Genomic DNA, 22,571 nt, shown 5'->3' on the forward strand with positions numbered 1-22,571 from the left:
GTCCTTCATCGGTATAGGGACTGACGTACAGTCTGCTAATCAGTCACACACAACCTACTTCTTCCACAAAGGTCCTTATAAGGACTGATAACTTGGTCTGTCTAGGGTGCTACAGTACATAGGGTTGAGTGAGGTACAGTCTGCCATTCTATAAGGACTGGTATAGGTCCACAATACATAGGGTTGAGGTGCACTACTGCTGACCGCTGCCCTATACTGCAGCAGTCCTTCATCGGTATAGGGACTGAGAGTTTTGTCACAGGGTCATTTAAAAAATGACAGGCAGAGGAAGAGGTAGGCCCTTCCGCAGGGGTGGTAGGGGTAGGGCAGGAGCAACAGGCTTGAGCCAAAGTGGGAAGTTGCAGAAGGTGCGTTCAATTACTTTAAAGGACGCACCAGACTTGGTTGAGTGGCTCACTCAGCCTTACTCTTCTGCGCCCTCCTCATCCTCTCGATCTGCACCCTCTTCTTCACTCTCTGCTATGTGCACCCCCAAAGACACTAACAGCAACAACACCACCACCACCACCACCACCACATACTTTCCGCTTGAGTCACAGGAATTATTTTCCGATCCATATCAAGACATTTCTGATGCGCAGCCACTCTTGGTATTGGATCAGGAAGAGGAGGTAGCAACAACCGCCACTCAGCAGTCTGACGACAGTACCCAGATCAGCCCAAGGAGGAGGTTGGTCCCCGGTGTTGCTGCCTACTCCGAGATCTCTACTTATAGCGGTGGGGAAGGTGACGTAGATGATGACGTGTCTAGTGATGTCACGTGGGTGCCCACAAGAGAGGAATAGGAGGGGAGTTCAGAGGGAGATATGGACCAGCAGATAGGGAGGAGAAGCAGGAATAACTTACATTGTACAGGAGGGACAAAGCAGACTGTAAATGTATCAGGAGCGAGTCATCGACCATGTACGGTCACATCTGGCGCTCCCAGGACACCGGCACATGGCTCCGCAGTGTGGGCTTTTTTTAACGTGTCCGCTGCTGACAATAGCGTTGCCATCTGCAATCTTTGCAGTCAACGCATTAGTCGCGGTAAGCCCAACACTCACCTAGGGACGACCGCCTTAAGAAGGCACATGAGCAGCCATCACCGAGCCCAGTGGGAGCAACGGAACACACAAAGCCACACTCCAGGCTCTCACCGTCCAGCCTTGTCTTCTACTTCCCCTTCTCCTCTCTCCTCACAATTGTCCTCCACTCCACCTTCCATCACGCCAAGCTCACGTTTTTCTGCAAAAAGGCAGGCTTCTGTGGGCCTAATGTTCGAGTGTAAAAAAATGATGATGCCGGATAACCCTCTTGCCCAACGGTTGACGGCTGGCTTGTCAGAACTCATAGCCCGCCAACTACTGCCATATAAACTGGTGGACTCGGAGGCCTTTTGCAAATTTGTGGCCATTGGAACACCACAATGGAAGGTCCCAGGAAGGAAGTATTTCTCAGAGAAGGGCATCCCAGAGATATATGGCCATGTTCAGCGGCAAGTGAATGTATCTCTGGCACACAGTGTCGGTGCCAAGATACATCTGACCACAGACACGTGGTCTAGCAAACACAGGCAGGGAAGGTATATCACTTTTACTGCCCACTGGGTGAACCTTCTGACGGTCGTCAAGCATGTAACCCGTGGCACCCGTGTAGATTTGGTTTTACCGCCACGGATTGCATGCAGGCCTGACTCTTCTTCTCCTCCTCCTCCTACTCCATCCTCCTCCCTCTCCTCCTTGGCTGACTCCTCCTTTTCCGCTGCTAGCGTCTCTTCCGCTGCGCCGCCCAAGCTCCCCAGAACCTATTCCACATGCCAAGTGAGACGTTGCCATGCCGTGCTGCGTCTGTTGTACCTGGAAGCCAAGAGGCACACTGGCCCGGCACTCCTTTCAGCTTTGCGTTCACAGGCAGATCAGTGGCTAACACCGCTCAATTTGACAGTTGGTAAAGTGGTGTGTGACAATGGTGCCAATCTGCTTAGCGCATTGAAACAGGGCAAAATCACGCACGTGCCATGCATGGCACACATCTTAAACTTGATCGTGCAGCGATTCGTTGTCAAATACCCTGGGGTCCAGGACATCTTGCGGCAGGCAAGGAAAATCTCGGCCCATTTCAGAAGATCTTACACGGCCATGGCTCGCCTTGCTGACATTCAGTGGCGACACAATCTGCCAGTCAGATGTCTTATTTGCGATTGCCCGACGCGATGGAACTCAACCTTCTATATGCTTGATAGGCTGTTCCAGCAGAAACGTGCAGTTAACGTCTACCTGTATGAACTCTGCGGCAGAACAGGTTCTGGGGAGCTGGGGGTTTTTTCACCGCGCCAGTGGCTGCTCATGCGCGACGCATGCAGACTTCTGCGGCCATTTGAGGAGACCACCAAACTGGTCAGTCACAGCCAGTGCGCCATCAGTGACATGGTACCTTATGCCTTCTTTATGGAGCGTGCATTGCGTCGTGTCATTGATCAAGCTGTGGAGGAGCAGGAGCGGGAAGATGAGGAAGTCGCAATGCTGGATGAATTCCCAGGGGGGGCTACTCTATCTGAGACAAGTGAACAACAGGAGTCTGAAGAGGAGTCAGAGGAGGATGGTGCCGGGGCGGATGAGGAGGAGCAAGAAGAGCATGCTTTAAACCTTTCTGGGATACCTGTTGTGCGTGGATGGGGAGAGGAGAATGAAGAGGACAACATTATCCTGGATGATGAGCAGGAGCCAGGCCACCACACCGCTTCCACTTTAGTGCAAATGGGGGCCTTCATGCTCCAGTGTTTTAATAGGGACCTCCGTATAAAAATCATAAGGGTCAAGGACCAGTACTGGTGGCAACGTACTTAGACCCCCGGTACAAACACAAAATGGAGGAAATGTTACCGCCGTCACAGAGGGCTGGCAGAATGTAACACTTCAAGGCCTTGCTTCGAGAAATGCTGCATTCTGCTTTTGCGTGCACTGGCAGAGGAGCAATTCCCACTCCCAGAGAAGGAGTTGCGGGTACCAATCCAACAGCGCCTGTAAGAAGAGGCCGGTTTGAAGATGTGTTGGTGACTTCGGATATGAGGTCATTCTTTCAGCCGACCCATCGACAGGTGTCATCCGGATCCAGCATCAGGGAACGCCTAGACGTCAGGTGTCCGACTACATCGGGTTAACGGCCGATGTGGACGCTCTGAGGAGTGATGAACCCCTGGACTACTGGGTGTGCAGGCTTGACCTCTGGCCAAAGCTTGCCCAATTTGCAATCAAACTGTTGGCTTGCCCCCCGTCCAGTGTCCTGTCCGAAAGGACGTTCAGCGCAGCAGGGGGGATCGTGACCGATAAGCGTACTCGCCTAGCTCACGACAGTGTTAACTACCTCACATTTCTAAAAATGAATGAGGCATGGATCTCGGAGGAATTCAACACATGTGACCAGTAGACCATGTATATGTCGATAAACAATTTTTTTAATCGAGCACACAGACCTTCTTTCTTCATTTGGCTCACTTCCTTGTCCAAAAAAAGCACACCGTACTATATGCCCGTACCCTCCTCTTTGAAGAGGTTGAGCGGTGTCAGATTTCTACTGGGGCTGCTTATTATGAGGGGCTCCCACCATCCCTGTGCTGTGCTGACTTCCTCCTGGGCCTGCTTATTATGAGGGGCTCCCACCATCCCTGTGCTGTGCTGACTTCCTCCTGGGGCTGTACCTCTGCTGTGCATATTATGAGGGGCTCCCACCATCCCTGTGCTATGCTCATTATGAGGGGCTCCCACCATCCCTGTGCTGTGCTGACTTCCTCCTGGGGCTGCTTATTATGAGGGGTTCCCACCATCCCTGTGCTGTGCTGACTTCTTCCTGGAGCTGCTTATTATGAGGGGCTCCCACCATCCCTGTGCTATGCTGACATCCTCCTGGGGCTGTACCTCTGCTGTGCATATTATGAGGGGCTCCCACCATCCCTGTGCTATGCTCATTATGAGGGGCTCCCACCATCCCTGTGCTATGCTCATTATGAGGGGCTCCCACCATCCCTGTGCTGTGCTGACTTCCTCCTGGGGATGCTTATTATGAGGGGCTCCCACCATCCCTGTGCTGTGCTGACTTACTCCTGGGGCTGTACCTCTGCTGTGCATATTATGAGGGGCTCCCACCATCCCTGTGCTATGCTAATTATGAGGGGCTCCCACAATCCCTGTGCTATGCTCATTATGAGGGGCTCCCACCATCCCTGTGCTATGTTCATTATGAGGGGCTCCCACCATCCCTGTGCTATGCTGACTTCCTCCTGGGGCTGCTTACGGTGCAGGTGTCAGTGCTGTATATCACGGTGCTGATGTCAGTACTCTCTATCACGGTGCTGCTGTCAGTGCTGTATATCACGGTGCTGGTGTTAGTGCTTTATGTCACGCTGCTGATGTCAGTGCTCTCTATCACTGTGCTGTTGTCAGATGACTCTATCACGGTGCAGGTGTCATTGCTGCATGTCACACTGCTGATGTCAGTGCTCTCTATCACGGTGCTGCTGTCAGTGCTGTATATCACGGTGCTGGTGTTAGTGCTTTATGTCACGCTGCTGATGTCAGTGCTCTCTATCACGTTCCGGTTCGCGTACTATTGGCCGCGCTCGCGGTCCACGTTCGCGAAACATCCCGTCGGAAGTTCGTCCATCACTATTCTGCAGATACCTGTATTACAGAAACAGAGCACCAGTAATAAAGGGTAGCTTCAGGTGTATACTGTGCAGGAGGCAGACAACACCCACTGCAACTGCTGCAGATGCCTGTATTACAGAAACAGAACAACACCAGCAATAGGGGGTAGCTTCAGGTGTATACTGTGCAGGAGGCAGACAACACCCACTGCAACTGCTGCAGATGCCTGTATTACAGAAACAGAGCACCAGTAATAAAAGGTAGCTTCAGGTGTGTACTGTGCAGGAGGCAGACAACACCCACTGTAACTGCTGCAGATGCCTGTATTACAGAAACAGAACAACACCAGCAATAGGGGGTAGCTTCGGGTGTATACTGCGCAGGAGGCACACAACACCCACTGCAACTGCTGCAGATGCCTGTATTACAGAAACAGAGCACCATTAATAAAGGGTAGCTTCAGGTTTATACTGTGCAGGAGGCATACAACACCCACTCTAACTTCTGCAGATGCCTGTATTACAGAAACAGAACACCAGTAATAAGGGGTAGCTTCGGGTGTATACGGTGCAGGAGGCACACAACACCCACTGAACAATCGCTAGGTTCCCAAGCAAAAAAAGACACTGTCCCTGTCTATCATGCTCTTTCCCTGACCACCGCAACACACTACACAAGGCTGGCAGCCTTATATAGTGTGGGGCGTGTACTAAACCCCCCTGAGCTATAATTGGCCACAGGCATCCTGCCTGTGGCCAATTATGGCTCTCCTCGCTGCCGGCACTGTGATTGGCCAAGCATGTGGGGTCACAGTGCATGCTTGGCCAATCATGAGCCAGCAATGCACTGCGATGGCGCAGTGCATTGTGGGTCATGAGCGCCACACGAATATGGTACAAACGGCCCACAAAGTTCTGGATTTGCCGAACAGATGAACAGCCGGTGTTCTAGTCAAACGTGCGTTTGACTCGAATACCAAGCTCATCTCTATTCAAGAGATTAGACTACCAAATATATGCCGTGTAATTCATAATTTCATCTAAACCTCTCTTAAACTTTTTTACTTTCTTTTTTTTGCGTTTCTTTATATACTTCATCTAATTTTTTCTTCAATGTCTCTGGCTCTGAATGAGCTCATCCCTACTCTATATTTGCCATGTCATGTTGCTGTATGGTATATAGTCCTTTTAAAAAATGCATTGAACTCAGTATAAAAAACAAAAACAAAACAAAAAAAAAACTTTCAGACACTGGGGAGTGGGGAATGGTGATGAGAATAAATGGTGTCCAGGTTTGGAGAGCATGTGAACGTTCATTATGGTGCTAAATATGTCCATGTTAGACCCCTTTCACACTGGGGCGTTTTTCAGGCGCTTTAGCGTTAAAGAAAAGTGCCTGTAAAGCGCTTGAAAGAATCCTCAACTGCAATCCCAATGTAAAAGCCCCAGTGCTTTCACACTAAGGCGCTGCGCTGGCAGGGCGTCAAAAAAAGTCCTGCAAGCAGCTTCTTTGTAGCGCTTTTGGAGCGGTGAATACACCGCTCCTAAAGCACCCCTTCCCATTGAAATCAATGGGAAGCGCCTGGAAAACGCCTTAAAAGCACCTGAAAAATGGTTTTGGCAGCAGTGTTTTGTGGGCGCTTTTAACCCTTTATTTGGCCACTAGCAGGGGTTAAAAGTGCTCCAACAGCGCTTGAAAAACGCTGGTAAAGCGCTTTTTAAGGGGCGCTTTACGATCGTTTTTTGAACGCTGGCATTGTGAAAGGGCTCTTAAAGCACTTGGGCTTTCACATTGGGATTGCAGATGAGGCTTCTTTCAAGCGCTTCACATGCGCTTTTTTTTAACGCTAAAGCACTTGAAAAACGCCCCAGTGTGAAAGCGGTCTTAGGAAACATTTTCTCACTTCTATAAAGGACTGTGTGCTTCCCGAGGTGATATTGTGATCAGATTTGTATGTAGATGATACTTTGTATATATTTGTGATGTTTATTATCATTGCTAATTAGAACTATAAGTACACAGAATGAGGTCAACCCCCACCCTGTGTGTACATTGATCTGCTGTTGATTGAAATAGATTCAAATAGACAAAGATGTGTCTGGGCTGATTGAGTAGATACAATGTTTCGTTTTTCTTGCTTCTTTCCTCCATTGTGTTGTGGTTTATGAACGCCGCGATCTTCTCTTCTTGTGATTTCAGATAAAGTAACAATGTAAGGCGGGAGATTGTGGAGGATCTTTTATTGTAACAATGTTTGAGTGCGGCATACGTGTTTATTCAGCTCTGCCACCTTGTGGTCATTCCTGGTAGAACACTGGTGTGTGTGTGTGCAATACAAGGAGGTGAATAGGGAATGTATACAGCTAGAAAGTGGAGATGATCTCCGCAATAAATCTAGAATTAGGATGGGAATAGAAGGGAGGTTTATTCACCCCCTCCCACTCTGACCGATCAGTATTATTATTATTTCAGCATTGCCTCACAAACATGCTCTACATAGCGCCGGACATTCCTGGTTTCTATTCCTATTCTCCAATTAAGTTCTATATTATTAATACTGTCAGGTAAAGTTCCCTGTAAAGACAAAGCCTTTGTCTTCTTATCACACTCAGACTTGTAATAGAGGTGAGGAGTAATGACAGGAAATGTGATCACAGTACATCTTTCTCTCACCTCTTTTCATTCCAATCTTTCTATGCTGATCGTCTACTCACCGCTAAACCCTCCAACCAAAACCATCCACCCCTCCATACCCGTCCGTCCTGACAGCAATTCAGAGCTTCTATGATTTGTATCATTTATTAGAACGTATTTCATGTGAAGGAACGATGTGATCTCCTTACAGGGACTGCTTTTTATTGTCCTCCATCCTTTAATTCTGCTGAATAAACATCCCCCAGCTGAAAGGAACACAGATCTCAGATCCTCCTTCACACTCCTTGGAAGGAAAATACGTTTTATTGTCTGAAGAAATCGCCCAGATCTGTGATTGGTGCAAATATGAAATTCATTCATACAAATTTCCCGCCGGAATTCTATGGAACGTTCCAATGATCTCAGATAGAGACATCCGACACTAAAATCTGATATCTCTTCCTCCGGGAACATCGATCAACGCTCCTCTGAATTGTCGGGCAGTTTATCCAACCAAGAATAATACATCCGTTAGAAATATGAATGTCACATTTCTTCTCGTCTTTTCATTTTCTCCACCATACAGAACCCGGCCTGCTAGAGAATGTTTTCTATAGAGATCAATGAAAAGTCTACAGAACAAATATATTCTGGACTGAAACGGAGAAAGAGCTCAGAATATATTTCTTTTAAAATTATGAAAAGAAAGACATTACTGGCTGATGAAGGAAACGCCCACAGCTCTGATTGGCTCCGATTTCAAATTGCTACTTTCATATTTGCCCGCCTGAATAGCGAAGAACTTTACAGAGAAATAATCAGCCCAATTATACCGCCAAATCCGACACTGAGATCATCAGATGAGACATTTATCCCAGAGATATCATCAATGCTTTATTTCCATCGATTAATCCGGAATAAATAGAAATGGATTCTGAAGATTACTGAATAAAAAAATGTAAAACATTTCCATATGTTCTCTTTTATTCCAAGTCGGAATGTAGCATCCCCTCTACAACATGATAGTGAGATGCGCTTCTGATGAATCACATCCGTTTCCATTCAGCAAAATATCTAAAAGCTTCTAAATGAATGAAATTCTCTGCAGTGTAATAAAAGACCCCGCCCCTTATCGGCATGTTTCCCATCAGGTCCGCTCTGCCTTACACCCAGGAAGGTGAGATGTCATAAAACAATGTGTTTCTTTGTTTCCTTTTCAAAATGATATTTTATAAATATGAAATTAATATGAACAAATTGAAACCGGTGATTTTGTTTCTGTTATGAAGTGTTAAAGATTCGAGTTCTCCTTTTAATCTCCAGGTATAAATAGAAAATCATTGAGAAGAAGGAATAAATTAATCTTGTGGAGATGTATTGCTGTTGGATTAATATATCTGAATATATAGAAGCCTTATAAATGAATGAAATTCTCTCTCTTTCTCTTAATAATGAATGGGTGTGACTCCGCCTCTTTCCCCGGAAGGTTTCCATCAGGTCCGCCCAGGCTGTATATAAGGAGGGCAGGCAGACAGCGGAGCTCAGTTTCTGTTTGAGCAGAAAATCCTTCGTCATGTCTGGTCGCGGTAAAGGAGGGAAGGGTCTGGGGAAAGGAGGCGCCAAGCGGCACAGGAAGGTGCTCCGGGACAACATCCAGGGCATCACCAAACCCGCCATCCGACGTTTGGCCCGCAGAGGGGGTGTCAAGCGCATCTCCGGACTCATCTATGAGGAGACCCGCGGAGTGCTGAAGGTTTTCCTGGAGAATGTCATCCGCGATGCCGTCACCTACACCGAGCACGCCAAGAGGAAGACCGTCACCGCCATGGATGTCGTCTATGCTCTCAAACGCCAGGGGCGCACTCTCTACGGATTCGGAGGCTAAACCCTCATAGACACCTACCTACTTCATCTACACAAAGGCCCTTCTCAGGGCCACCCACCTTCTCATACAAAGAACTACATACCGCTATTTGTTATCAGTAGAAGTAAACGTGGAAAATGAATGACGCGTTGTACACATTTCTGTAGCGGGGGGTTTGTTCTCGGGATTGGACACGTGACATTCACCCTATGTAGGCGATCTAAGTGTGATCACACTGTATGAGGGGCGATTGATTCTAAACTTTAATGGGCCAATTAAAAACAGTAGTTTGGGTTTGTCAGGAAACGTCCAGAACTGGGATCGGATCAGCTTTATTTGAACATTTCTCTACTAGGTCTAAAGCCCCATATAACCCACTTTTCGATTTTCTGCAGATTTTTCAAAAACCATGTAGTGTAAGGGTCTGCCTGATTGTATTCACTGAAACTCTTAAGGTCTGACCTCCTATTATACGGCTTTGGTAACAAAATCGAATCACGTGTATGGGATCTTATGAACATTCCATCCAGAGAAGCAGATCTAGTGTAGCGCCAAATCTCAGCAGGGAATGGATGGAGGATTTCCGTACAATTATCGGATTCCTTCATTTGTTACTGGTGGAAGAAGTAAAGTTTTTATATTTCATCCTCCTGAGTGCAGATTGTAAAATTTTATAGATCAACTCTCTACCCAATTAGATACAACATTGGAGAAATCATTTTGTTGTGTTCTTAAGTCGCTTTAGTAAAGCAGATCGAACAGTGTATGGTCAGTTAGATATCACAAAGAACACACATCTTTAACACTTCATAACACAAACATCAGTTTCAATTTTTCATATTTATAAAGATTATTTTGAAAAGGAAACAAAGAAATGCATTTTTTTCCTACATCTCACCTTCCTGTGTAAAGATGAGCGGACCTGATGAGAAGGGGCGGGGTCTATTCATGTATTACACTGCAGAAAATGTCATTTATTTAGAAACGTTTAAATATTTTGCTGAATGGAAACGGAAGTAATTCGTCAGAATCGCAATATTTTCTTTATTGATTCATAGTACATATTTGTATCTTTTCTTTTTCCAGTTAGTTACATAATTCTAGGCAGATCTGATTATGTGTTTTATTGTACACACCGTTATGTATCTGGCAGTGTCATGATTTCTACCAGTCCATTCACGTATTTATTTATTAATATTCTAGTTGTAATATGGAGGAAATCCGTAACTGATAGAGGCCAGTCCCAGGATCCTATACAGATCTGATGACAAACCTCTTCTTCCAGTTCTTTTTCGGAGATTACACAAATCACCAGTTACTATTGTTAATAACAATTCCATATTTATAAAAGATGACTAAAGAAGGGGAGAAAAAAAAATCGCATTTATGTTTCTAAGATAAAACCATTTAATACTCCTTTCACTTTTTATAAATCTAATAACAGAGAACATATTTCACATTATTCAACAATCTTTTGAATCGATTTCTATTCCGGATGAATCCGTTTCAAAATAAATCGCTGATATCTCTCGGATAAATGTCTCAGTGTCGGATTTGGCGGTATAATAGGGCTGATAATTTCTCTGTAACGTTCTAAAGAATTCTGGCGGGCAAATTGGAAAGTGGCAATTTGAAATATGAGCCAATTAGACCTGTGGGCGTTCCCTTCATGAGCCAATAATGTTTTTGATGAGGAATCCAAAGAAATGTCTTCTGAGATCTTATTCCGTTTTCAGCCCAGTAAATACTCGTTCTGTAGACTTTCCATTGATCTCTATAGAAAACATTCTCTATGATTCTGTATACAAACCCCTTGATATAATATTTTAGCGCGTTTATAAAGTGCCTGGAACGTTCCCCGGAAGAACTGAAACTTTGTATCATTACATTTCTGTCAGATTAGCCGATCTGAGGTGATTGGGAAGGTTCCATGATAAATGAAGCCAATCCGTTCCATACCCCGCCCGCCATAATAGGGACATTCTGAGATCTGTGCTGCTGATCAGTCGGGGGTGATTGTTTTATTATATAATGAAGGATTTCTGATCTGTAATAAATTCAACAGAACTAAAGTCTGAAGGACAATGACGATCAGTCCCTGTAAAATGACCGGATCCCCCAATAATGATTTCCAGGCTCTTTATATGTAGTCATTGTCCTCCCTGTACAGATCTCCTGTACTAGAAGTGTGAATAAATAAGAATGTATTTCCCGTGTAAAGCTATGCAGACAATTGAGGGCTGATTCCATGCGATGTGGTAGACACAATGAGGGGTGTGTGGGGGGCTCTTTGTAGAGAGATGTGGGTGGCTCTGAGAAGAGCCTTTGTGTTGTAGAAATGAAAGGATTTGGGAGTAGAAAGGAGTTGTCGGGATTACTTGGATTTGGCGGCGGCCTTGTGGCTCTCGGTCTTCTTGGGCAGCAGCACGGCCTGGATGTTGGGCAGGACTCCTCCCTGGGCGATGGTGACGCCGCCCAGCAGCTTGTTGAGCTCCTCGTCGTTGCGGACGGCCAGCTGGAGGTGTCGGGGGATGATGCGGGTCTTCTTGTTGTCGCGGGCGGCGTTGCCGGCCAGCTCGAGGATCTCAGCCGTGAGATACTCGAGGACGGCGGCCAGATAGACGGGAGCTCCGGCCCCGACCCGCTCCGCATAGTTGCCCTTCCTGAGCAGACGGTGAACACGGCCGACTGGGAACTGCAGACCAGCCCGGGATGATCGGGTCTTGGCCTTAGCCCGAACCTTGCCTCCTTGCTTTCCACGGCCAGACATTTTGAGATTCCTGTGTCGTTACACTGACAAAGATAACCACCTTCTAGGGTCTCCTTATATTTATACAGTCAATGCTGTGACATCAAACACTTTGATTGGCTACTTTTCAAGCTAGCCAATAGTGTTCTGAATTGTTTCTACACCAATCAGTAAACGAAGAAGGAAAGCAAAACACTCCTCCCCATCACATGACTGAATCCTCCAATAGAAGAGTGAGGAGGGGAGGAGACTCATTTGCATAGGACGCCTATAAAAGCAGCACATGAGGGCGGCTCCAGCACACATTTGCTTCAAACAGCAGAGATCACATTAACCCTTATCATGCCTGAACCAGCCAAGTCCGCCCCGGCGCCCAAGAAGGGCTCCAAGAAAGCCGTGACCAAGAGCCAGAAGAAGGACGGCAAGAAGCGGAGGAAGAGCAGGAAGGAGAGTTATGCCATCTACGTGTACAAGGTGCTCAAGCAGGTCCACCCCGACACCGGCATCTCGTCCAAGGCCATGGGCATCATGAACTCCTTCGTCAATGACATCTTCGAGCGCATCGCCGGCGAAGCTTCCCGCCTGGCTCATTACAACAAGCGCCGCACCATCACCTCCCGGGAGATCCAGACCGCCGTCCGCCTCCTCCTGCCCGGAGAGCTGGCCAAGCACGCCGTCTCCGAGGGCACCAAGGCCGTCACCAAGTACACCAGCGCCAAGTAATCCCCCATCCCCCCCATCATCATCCCAACACAAGACACAAAGGCTCTTCTAAGAGCCACCCACCATTTCCATCAATGAGCTCTCATCACATTTTGTCGCAATTAGAGATTCTAAATACATTCAATGAAGAATTAACCGATTATAACAATTGTACAATCTGATGAAGTTGGACATGTGAAGCTGTATTATAGTAAGAAATCCCTCCCAATACAAGCTGGTGTTGCAGATTCCCTTTATTTCGAATTTCCTGACATTTTATTTCCATCCAATCACATTGTATATCTTTCCAAATCTCCGTATAGAAGACCTGGATTTCATAACCACTAGGTGTCAGTGTTGCTCCACCTTAGAGAACACATGGGACCTTATTTTCCCGTAAATTGAAAGCGGATATTTATGTATATAAGGATAACACTTCTATAATATAGTATATATCGTTTTCACCTACACGTTTACTTTCTGCTTTATGGCTTATGTAAGACTAATGTCTGCAGAGACACATATACAAGGGGATTCTTAATTTTACTAAATCGTTTAGGGATCATCTGCTTAGAAATATTACTTACACATCACATTGTGTTTGATTCAAATGTGTCATATAGCATCTATTTTCTTCATGGGAATCCAACTATTATACATAATCATATTCTCACCTTAGATGGGGGATTTAGATCATCAGCTGGGCACACGTTGGCTTTCCTGGTCTGTATCCCTCTATATATAAGTGTGTGTGTCTTTTCTCTAATTAAAAACAAAACAATATATATATATTTGGTAAATATCAGATGCCTCCGATTGCAATACATAGATTGGAAAGTGGGGGTTACAGGGAACATTTAACCCTCTGCCATCTAATTTGCTGAGATATGGGAAACATAATCCAATCTCAATGTTTCTAATTCTTACACTGAGAAGGAGGATTTCTAATCCTTCATTATAAAAACATTTCTTTGCATTGTAAACTCCATTAGCAGGGTCCTCATATTGCTTGTGTATTGAAATATATTGTGATTGTACTGTCGCCATTTTTATTGTAAAGAGTTGTGTAAACGGCACAATATATATATATATATTCTGTATTTTATTAATGTTATAATAATTAGTATCAAAGTCGAACACGCCAGCGCCAAGTAAATCCCCGACACCCCCCATCATCCCAGCAGGACACAAAGGCTCTTGTAGAAGCCACTCACATACACCATATCAGAGCTGCGATTTCATTGTAAAGTAAACATGATGAAGATATCGTGAGAAATATGGTTCTAATAATGTTTTTAGTGAATTTTCTGACAAAACCTTAATGCAAATTCATCAGATTAATTATGCAATCTAGAAGTCGCCCTGTGTTCATTCCCAAAGATTACGTTGTAATCACCTATTTTTCTTAGAAATTAGATTCGGAAAGAAAACAATGAAATCTGATTGTAGCACGTCCTAGATCCCCGCACAGAAGTCATTTCTCTTGTCACCAGCAGGTGTCAGTGTTGCTCCTCCATAGAGGATACATTGTAGCAGTTTAGTTGAATTGTATCCACATGGATCTGATAGAAACCAATGAGAACACCGACCGATCCCAGATGTGGCCGGAGCAGGGAGGACAATGCTGGCTGGCTGGGACACGATTCATTGTCTGCTCAGCGATCTGTCCCTCCATGTTAGTACAGAATTGTGCTGGATGGAACAAGCTGTACAAGTCACCTTTCTACTTGTTATTCACTAAAAACGGAATAATCCGATCAGTGAGATCGGAGGAGGATTTTCTGTCATCTCATTTATTATGGAGACAAGCAGTCCAATGTGAGAGCTCCTAATCCTTACACATTGTGTGATGTGGAGGAACTCCCCTCCCCCACCCCACAAAGAAGAGAACTCTACTAACACAGAGAACGGGCAGATCTTGGCGGGCATTTTAAAAATGCCGCTTTTTTTAAGCAAACCAATCATGAAAAGGGGTGTGTTTTAGCTGTCCAATCAGAAGGCAGTGATGTGTATAAATAGACGCCGCACAGCCCGAGTTCTCACACTTGTATTCCTTGTGGAGATTGGAAGCATTGATCAGCCATGGCAAGAACCAAGCAGACCGCTCGTAAGTCCACCGGAGGGAAAGCTCCCCGCAAGCAGCTGGCCACCAAAGCCGCCCGCAAGAGCGCCCCGGCCACCGGCGGAGTGAAGAAGCCTCACCGCTACAGGCCCGGCACCGTGGCTCTCCGAGAGATCCGCCGCTACCAGAAATCCACCGAGCTGCTCATCCGCAAGCTGCCCTTCCAGCGCCTCGTCCGAGAGATCGCCCAGGACTTCAAGACCGACCTGCGCTTCCAGAGCTCCGCCGTCATGGCTCTGCAGGAAGCCTCCGAGGCTTATCTCGTAGGACTCTTCGAGGACACCAACCTCTGCGCCATCCATGCCAAGAGGGTCACCATCATGCCCAAAGACATCCAGCTGGCACGCCGCATCCGCGGAGAGAGGGCCTAAGAAACCCCCCACCGACCTCCTCATCGCCACCCCCCACAACAACAAAGGCTCTTCTCAGAGCCACCACATCCTCCTCAGAGAGCTCCATACTATCTCATCTCCACTACATCATACAAATCCTTCCCACCACATCACTTCTTTCTTCTCATCCTTCTCTGCACTCGGAAGCTCCGTCTGTAAGCAAATCTGATCTGTAACATCATTTCCAATACAATCCCAGAGTAACAACACCTGCTCTATGTACCCAACACAATACAATGGGACGTTATAGAGTAAAATGAACATTCCTGTCAACAGATTTTACAATCTTTGTCTATTTGGACTCTTCACATTCTCTCACACAAGACACATCATTGCATTTTCTAGAAACCCGACAATTTCTTATTCCAGGCAACAAGAGTATTTTTGTCAAGTCATTAGAGATCTGAAGATAAATCCGATTAGAACATATAATGGGAGGGGGTAAACCTTACACAGCCCACGTGGAGATGTCACTATGGGGGGGGTCAGGGGTGTCCTCTACTACCTCATCCCATACTACAACCCTCATCATCGGAGATCAAACATCTCTGCTGGGGCGGCACACATTACAGGGAGGAATACATCCGCAATGGAGATCAGAAAAACAAATCTGGAAATTCATTATTCATTCATTATCGCCCACCTGGGGATTTACTGTTGCTGCAAAAATGTTATGTTGGCGGCCAATTTATAAATCCAAATGAGCCGCTTTATCGAAGAGCCTTTAGAGGATCACACTATTAGTTACTGAGCCGTTAATACAGGTTTATTTTTATACACATATGATGAATGTAACTTATGTTTAGAAAACACTCCATTCTCCTCATAACACAGGAGTCTTGTTGCCGATCATTCTAACATGAGCGGAGGATGATGTGTCTCCCGATCATTAGAATGATTCTCCGCATAAATGTCATTATAGAATGAAATATTAATCAGCCGTTCTGCAGCCAATCAGCGCTCATATGTGATTTGTGTCTCCTCTATTGGAGATGACATGCGGAGCACTGTGTGTGCTATTAGCGATGTGGGTGTAGGTAGATATGTGTAGGTAGATAGGTGTAGCTCGGATAGGAGGAGGTGGGTGGCTCTGAGAAGAGCCTTTGGGGGGTGGAGATGAGGGAGGTATTCTTATTTCTTCTTCGGAGCGGCCTTCTTGGGCTTGGCTGCTGTCTTGGCTTTAGCCGCCTTCTTAGCCGGACTCTTGGCGGCTTTTTTCGGCTTGGCTGCAGCTTTGGGCTTCTTGGGGCTCTTTGTCGCCTTCTTGGCGGGAGCAGCTGCAGCCTTTGCCGGTTTCTTGGCGGCCTTCTTGGGGCTCTTGGCTGCTTTGCTGGGGGCTTTCTTCTTGGGGGACTTGGCTGGCTTCTTGGCGGCCGCAGGTTTCTTGGGCTTGGCCGCAGCCGATGGCTTCTTCTTGATGGTGACTTTCTTGGCCTTGTCGCCCTCTTGCTGCTTCTTGTTGATCTTGAAGGATCCGGAGGCTCCATGTCCTTTGACCTGGACGAGGCTCCCCTTAGTCACCAGCGCCCTGATGGCGATCTTCAGGCGGCTGTTGTTCTTGTCCACATCGTATCCTCCGGCGGCCAGGAGCTTCTTGAGGGCGGCCAGGGAGACCCCGCTGCGCTCCTTGGAAGCGGCCACGGCTGTGACGATGAGGTCGGACACGCTGGGACCGGACGGCTTCTTGCTGCCTTTCTTGGCTCCTCCGGCTGCCGCCTTCTTAGTCGCCTTCTTCTTGGCGGCGGGCTCCGCTGGAGGAGCGGCGGCTGGGGCGCTCTCAGTTTCAGTCATGATTCTCAACGAGGTTTGGAAAATAGATCAATATTGTGTATGTGTGGTGCTCTGCCTTATATAGAGACGTTCTGCACTTCTATTGGTTGATATAGAACTTGCCTTCTGCACTGCTATTGGTTACACGCTAGACACGCCCACTCACTGTCACTCCAGTGTTGGGGAATCTTCTCTCTCTTGTTGTGTTTCCCTGGCAGAGAGAAAAACGATTATAATAAGAAATAGAAGGATGTCCAATCTTTATCGGGGACCCGATCTGCTCACTGGACTGTCACTTACCGATCTGTCACTTACCGCTCTCATGATCTGCTCAGGAGGCTGAACACAGAGGCTGCAAACACATCCATCCTCCTGAGTGTGTGTCCCATTCTTCCTTCTACCTGCTTTTCTACACACATTCTCATCAGAAAACAATCTTCTCACATCTCCCACTACAATCATCTTCACATTAGATGAGTGAAGAGTGAAGATCAGGAAACATTCCCCTCTAATACAGAACTCTGCTCATCTATAGCTGAGTAGAAGGAGCCGGGAACAAAAACATCAGCCGGTGCCATGAGATCCTTGTGTGATGTGATGGGGGAGATTGTGAAGCCTCATATAACACTCTATCAGATTTTCTGCTGATTTTTTGTCTTCAGCTTTACAAAAACAATGTAGTACACGGGCCTGCCTGATTGTATACTAATTGAAACCCCTAAGGTTTGGCCTCCTATTATATGGTTTTGGTAAATCTCAAGGAAAAAAAATCAGTAGAAAATCTGATAGTGTGTATGGGGTTTTAGAGATACAAAGGTGTCAGCTGATGAGAACATGTCATATTTCATGTACTATGTATCATTCTTTGCTCATTATGACAACTGTAAGATTGTAGCCACTGCACACAGCAGACTAGTAAGTAGTTTATTCTGGTGGTAATGTATCATTATTTGCTAATCAATCATCATGATAAATATATTGTCATTCAAATATGCCAAGTAAGTTTATTGCCTTATTTTACTACACAGCTATATAGCCTACTTAGAAAATATACTGTATAAAGAAGAGAGAGAATAAATAAATAAATAAATAAATAAATAAATTATTAATATAAATAAGGTACTAATGCGCACAACCCCAACTAATCAAACCTAAACTAAACTAAACTAATAATAATAAAAAAAAAAAAAAATATATATATATATATATATATATATATATATATATATATATATATATATATATATTTAAAAAAAATATATTATTAAGGGAAGCTGCTAACATAAATAATGCTCTCCACGCTATCTAATAAGATGTAAAAAAAAAGGTATGTACCACTGGCTTTTAAAATAGACCACCTATTAAGTGACACAAATCAATAACTCTACATATATATGTACATAAATATGCAAATATAAAAACACTCAAACCCCCCCCCCCCCTTTTTCTTTCTTCTCCCCCCTCCTCTTTCCCCTTTTCTCTCTCACTCCCCATCCCCTCGCCCCCCCCCCCTCTCCCTTCTAACCATTCCCCATCCTGACCCCATCCCCCACTCTGTAGACTCACTCTATACAATTAAATATCAGCAGTACAGAACCCCGGAAACACAATCCACTGATGTGGTCCACCGACTTTCAACATGGGCCCCCCAAAACAAAAACGGCCTGGTAGGCACGATCTCATGAACAAGCCTACAGAGGCTGCAAGCGCTCACCCAGGCTCAAATAGCCTTATCCTCAAATGAACCCCGCACATCTTCACCCCCAGACTGAATTGGCTTTAAGTTTGAGGACAGAGATCTTTTACAACCCCACAACATACCAATTTGTTTTGATCTTCTTTTTCTTTCTTTTCTGTTTTCGGCTCCCTCGCCTTCTACCTTGTGAGAGCTACTCCGAAATCACTTATCTCTGATAAGTTGTGACCCAAGGTAGTCAAGCTACCCTACGACAGTTTGTATGTTCAAATGCTCAGTGCTTGATTTTGTTTCTGCCAAGAACTCTGATTGTGTTTAGGTAATGTTTTTTTTTTTTTCCAGCATGTTGTAATTTTCTGTACATCTATGCATTTTCCTCAATAAAAACTATCTTAAAAAAAAAAAAAAAAAAAAAAAAAAAAATGTGCAAATATCGCAGAAAATATGTGGCTACATCACAATGCAAAAATAGCTTAAAAAAATAAAAAATAATAAAAAAAAAATAAAAGGTCCATATGCAATACAAGTGTTCAAAAAAGTTCCAGTGCTATTCAGTAGCTCAATATCCAAAAGTGACAGTTTATCTAATGGTCATGCAGTGTTGTCACATATGCAGACATGCTTCACAAAAAGATAGACGCTCCACCTTCAGTGCTCCACCAGTGCACCCCCTGTTTCCCCCAGCCTCTCACCTCAATACGAGACCCCTCAGGGTCAAACACACTTGTGGGGGAAATTGCTGGCTTAGCTTCTTATAGATGATTCGTTCAGCCTCACATTCAAATCACAATACCACCGATCATGGGGGAAAGAAAGGGGACTCTCATGTGTAGAATTGTAAATAGTGATGGACGAACTTCCGACGTGACATTTCGCAAACGCGAACGCGGCCGATAGTTCGCGGACCATAACGTCCGCGGCGGGCCCCATTGACATCAATGGGAGGTGAACTTTCCAAACCTACAGGTCATATTTGCAGCCACAAAATAATTACTAGCTAGTAGCTGTGCACACATAGTCCCACCACATGGCCAATGACATAGCACATGTATGAATGAATCTGGGATCGACAACTACAAGCTTTCTTTTTTTATATGTGAAATTCTGACAATTCAGGACTCATGAGGCAATGGAGGTAAGGAAAGGTCAGGGTAGGCAAAGACGAGGGTGCAGGAGATGACCCCCAGCACCGTGATATAGAGCACTGACACCTGCACCATGATAGAGAGCACTGACATCAGCAGCGTGACATAAAGCACTGACATCAGCACCGTGATATACAGCACTGACACCAGCACCGTGATATACAGCACTGACACCTGCACCGTAAGCAGCCCCAGGAGGAAGTCAGCACAGCACAGGGATGGTGGGAGCCCCTCATAATATGCACAGCAGAGGTAAAGCCCCAGGAGGAAGTCAGCACAGCACAGGGATGGTGGGAGCCCCTCATAATAAGCAGCCCTAGGAGGAAGTCAGCATAGCACAGGAATGGTGGGAGCCCCTCATAATAAGCAGCCCCAGGAGGAAGTCAGCACAGCACAGGGATGGTGGGAGCCCCTCATAATAAGCAGCCCCAGGAGGAAGTCAGCACAGCACAGGGATGACAAACTTTACAAACCTACAGGTCATATTTGCAGCCACAAAATAATTACTAGCTGTGCACACATAGTCCCACCACATGGCCAATGACATAACACATGTATGAGGTGAATCTGGGATCGACAACTACAAGCATTCTTTTTTTATATGTGAAATTCTGAAAATTCAGGACTCATGAGGCAATGGAGGCGAGGGAAGGTCAGGGTAGGCAAAGAAAAGGGTGCAGGAGATGATCACCAGCACCGTGATATAGAACACTGACACCTGCACCGTGATAGAGTGATCTGACACCAGCACCGTGATAGAGAGCACTGACATCAGCAGCATGACATAAAGCACGGACACCAACACTGTGATATACAGCACTGACACCTGCACCGTAAGCAGCCCCAGGAGGAAGTCAGCACAGCACAGGGATGGTGGGAGCCCCTCATAATGAGCATAGCACAGGGATGGTGGGAGCCCCTCATTATAAGCAGCCCCAGGAGGATGTCAGCATAGCACAGGGATGGTGGGAGCCCCTCATCATAAGCAGCCCCAGGAGGAAGTCAGCACAGCACAGGGATGGCAAACTTTACAAACCTACAGGTCATATTTGCAGCCACAAAATAATTACTAGCTGTGCACACATAGTCCCACCACATGGCCAATGACATAACACATGTATGAGGTGAATCTGGGATCGACAACTACAAGCATTCTTTTTTATATGTGGAATTCTGACAATTCAGGACTCATGAGGCAATGGAGGCGAGGGAAGGTCAGGGTAGGCAAAGAAAAGGGTGCAGGAGATGATCACCAGCACCGTGATATAGAACACTGACACCTGCACCGTGATAGAGTGATCTGACACCAGCACCGTGATAGAGAGCACTGACATCAGCAGCGTGACATAAAGCACTGACACCAGCACTGTGATATACAGCACTGACACCTGCACCGTAAGCAGCCCCAGGAGGATGTCAGCATAGCACAGGGATGGTGGGAGCCCCTCATCATAAGCAGCCCCAGGAGGAAGTCAGTACAGCACAGGGATGGCAAACTTTACAAACCTACAGGTCATATTTGCAGCCACAAAATAATTACTAGCTGTGCACACATAGTCCCACCACATGGCCAACGACATAACACATGTATGAGGTGAATCTGGGATCGACAACTACAAGCATTCTTTTTTATATGTGAAATTCTGACAATTCAGGACTCATGAGGCAATGGAGGCGAGGGAAGGTCAGGGTAGGCAAAGAAAAGGGTGCAGGAGATCATCACCAGCACCGTGATATAGAACACTGACACCTGCACCGTGATAGAGTGATCTGACACCAGCACCGTGATAGAGAGCACTGACATCAGCAGCGTGACATAAAGCACTGACACCAGCACTGTGATATACAGCACTGACACCTGCACCGTAAGCAGCCCCAGGAGGAAGTCAGCACAGCACAGGGATGGTGGGAGCCCCTCATAATGAGCATAGCACAGGGATGGTGGGAGCCCCTCATAATAAGCAGCCCCAGGAGGATGTCAGCATAGCACAGGGATGGTGGGAGCCCCTCATCATAAGCAGCTCCAGGAGGAAGTCAGCACAGCACAGGGATGGCAAACTTTACAAACCTACAGGTCATATTTGCAGCCACAAAATAATACTAGCTGTGCACACATAGTCCCACCACATGGCCAATGACATAACACATGTATGAGGTGAATCTGGGATCGACAACTACAAGCATTCTTTTTTATATGTGAAATTCTGACAATTCAGGACTCATGAGGCAATGGAGGCGAGGGAAGGTCAGGGTAGGCAAAGAAAAGGGTGCAGGAGATCATCACCAGCACCGTGATATAGAACACTGACACCTGCACCGTGATAGAGTGATCTGACACCAGCACCGTGATAGAGAGCACTGACATCAGCAGCGTGACATAAAGCACTGACACCAGCACTGTGATATACAGCACTGACACCTGCACCGTAAGCAGCACCAGGAGGAAGTCAGCACAGCGCAGGGATGGTGGGAGCCCCTCATAATGAGCATAGCACAGGGATGGTGGGAGCCCCTCATAATAAGCAGCCCCAGGAGGATGTCAGCATAGCACAGGGATGGTGGGAGCCCCTCATAATAAGCAGCCCCAGGAGGATGTCAGCATAGCACAGGGATGGTGGGAGCCCCTCATAATAAGCAGCCCCAGGAGGATGTCAGCATAGCACAGGGATGGTGGGAGCCCCTCATAATAAGCAGCCCCAGGAGGAAGTCAGCACAGCACAGGGATGGCAAACTTTACAAACCTACAGGTCATATTTGCAGCCACAAAATAATTACTAGCTGTGCACACATAGTCCCACCACATGGCCAATGACATAACACATGTATGAGGTGAATCTGGGATCGACAACTA

The 22,571-nt window shown here is 46.2% G+C and overlaps 4 protein-coding genes across 4 annotated transcripts; 2 read left to right on the top strand and 2 right to left on the bottom strand.

The window, feature by feature from the left end:
• Positions 1 to 10,527: 10,527 nt before the first annotated feature.
• On the bottom strand, positions 10,528 to 12,024 carry LOC143955258 (histone H2A.J). The gene has a single exon (XM_077465339.1). It carries the CDS (start codon positions 11,912 to 11,914, stop codon positions 11,519 to 11,521), a length of 396 nt encoding a protein of 131 aa, XP_077321465.1. The 5' UTR covers positions 11,915 to 12,024; the 3' UTR covers positions 10,528 to 11,518.
• Positions 12,025 to 12,180: 156 nt separating this feature from the next.
• LOC143955260 (histone H2B 1.1) lies at positions 12,181 to 12,829 on the top strand. Its single transcript, XM_077465340.1, has one exon. The coding sequence runs from the start codon at positions 12,236 to 12,238 to the stop codon at positions 12,614 to 12,616; it is 381 nt and encodes a 126-aa protein (XP_077321466.1). The 5' UTR covers positions 12,181 to 12,235; the 3' UTR covers positions 12,617 to 12,829.
• Positions 12,830 to 14,627: 1,798 nt separating this feature from the next.
• Positions 14,628 to 15,422, top strand: LOC143955257 (histone H3). Its single transcript, XM_077465338.1, has one exon. The coding sequence runs from the start codon at positions 14,678 to 14,680 to the stop codon at positions 15,086 to 15,088; it is 411 nt and encodes a 136-aa protein (XP_077321464.1). The 5' UTR covers positions 14,628 to 14,677; the 3' UTR covers positions 15,089 to 15,422.
• Positions 15,423 to 15,853: 431 nt separating this feature from the next.
• Positions 15,854 to 16,938, bottom strand: LOC143955256 (uncharacterized). Its single transcript, XM_077465337.1, has one exon. It carries the CDS (start codon positions 16,898 to 16,900, stop codon positions 16,241 to 16,243), a length of 660 nt encoding a protein of 219 aa, XP_077321463.1. The 5' UTR covers positions 16,901 to 16,938; the 3' UTR covers positions 15,854 to 16,240.
• Between the last annotated feature and the right edge of the window lie 5,633 nt (positions 16,939 to 22,571).

Source organism: Lithobates pipiens, unplaced genomic scaffold (genome assembly GCF_037356315.1).
Source record: "Lithobates pipiens isolate NorthernLeopardFrog02 unplaced genomic scaffold, aLitPip1_a1.2 Scaffold_35, whole genome shotgun sequence".
Taxonomy (NCBI): Eukaryota; Metazoa; Chordata; class Amphibia; order Anura; family Ranidae; genus Lithobates; species Lithobates pipiens.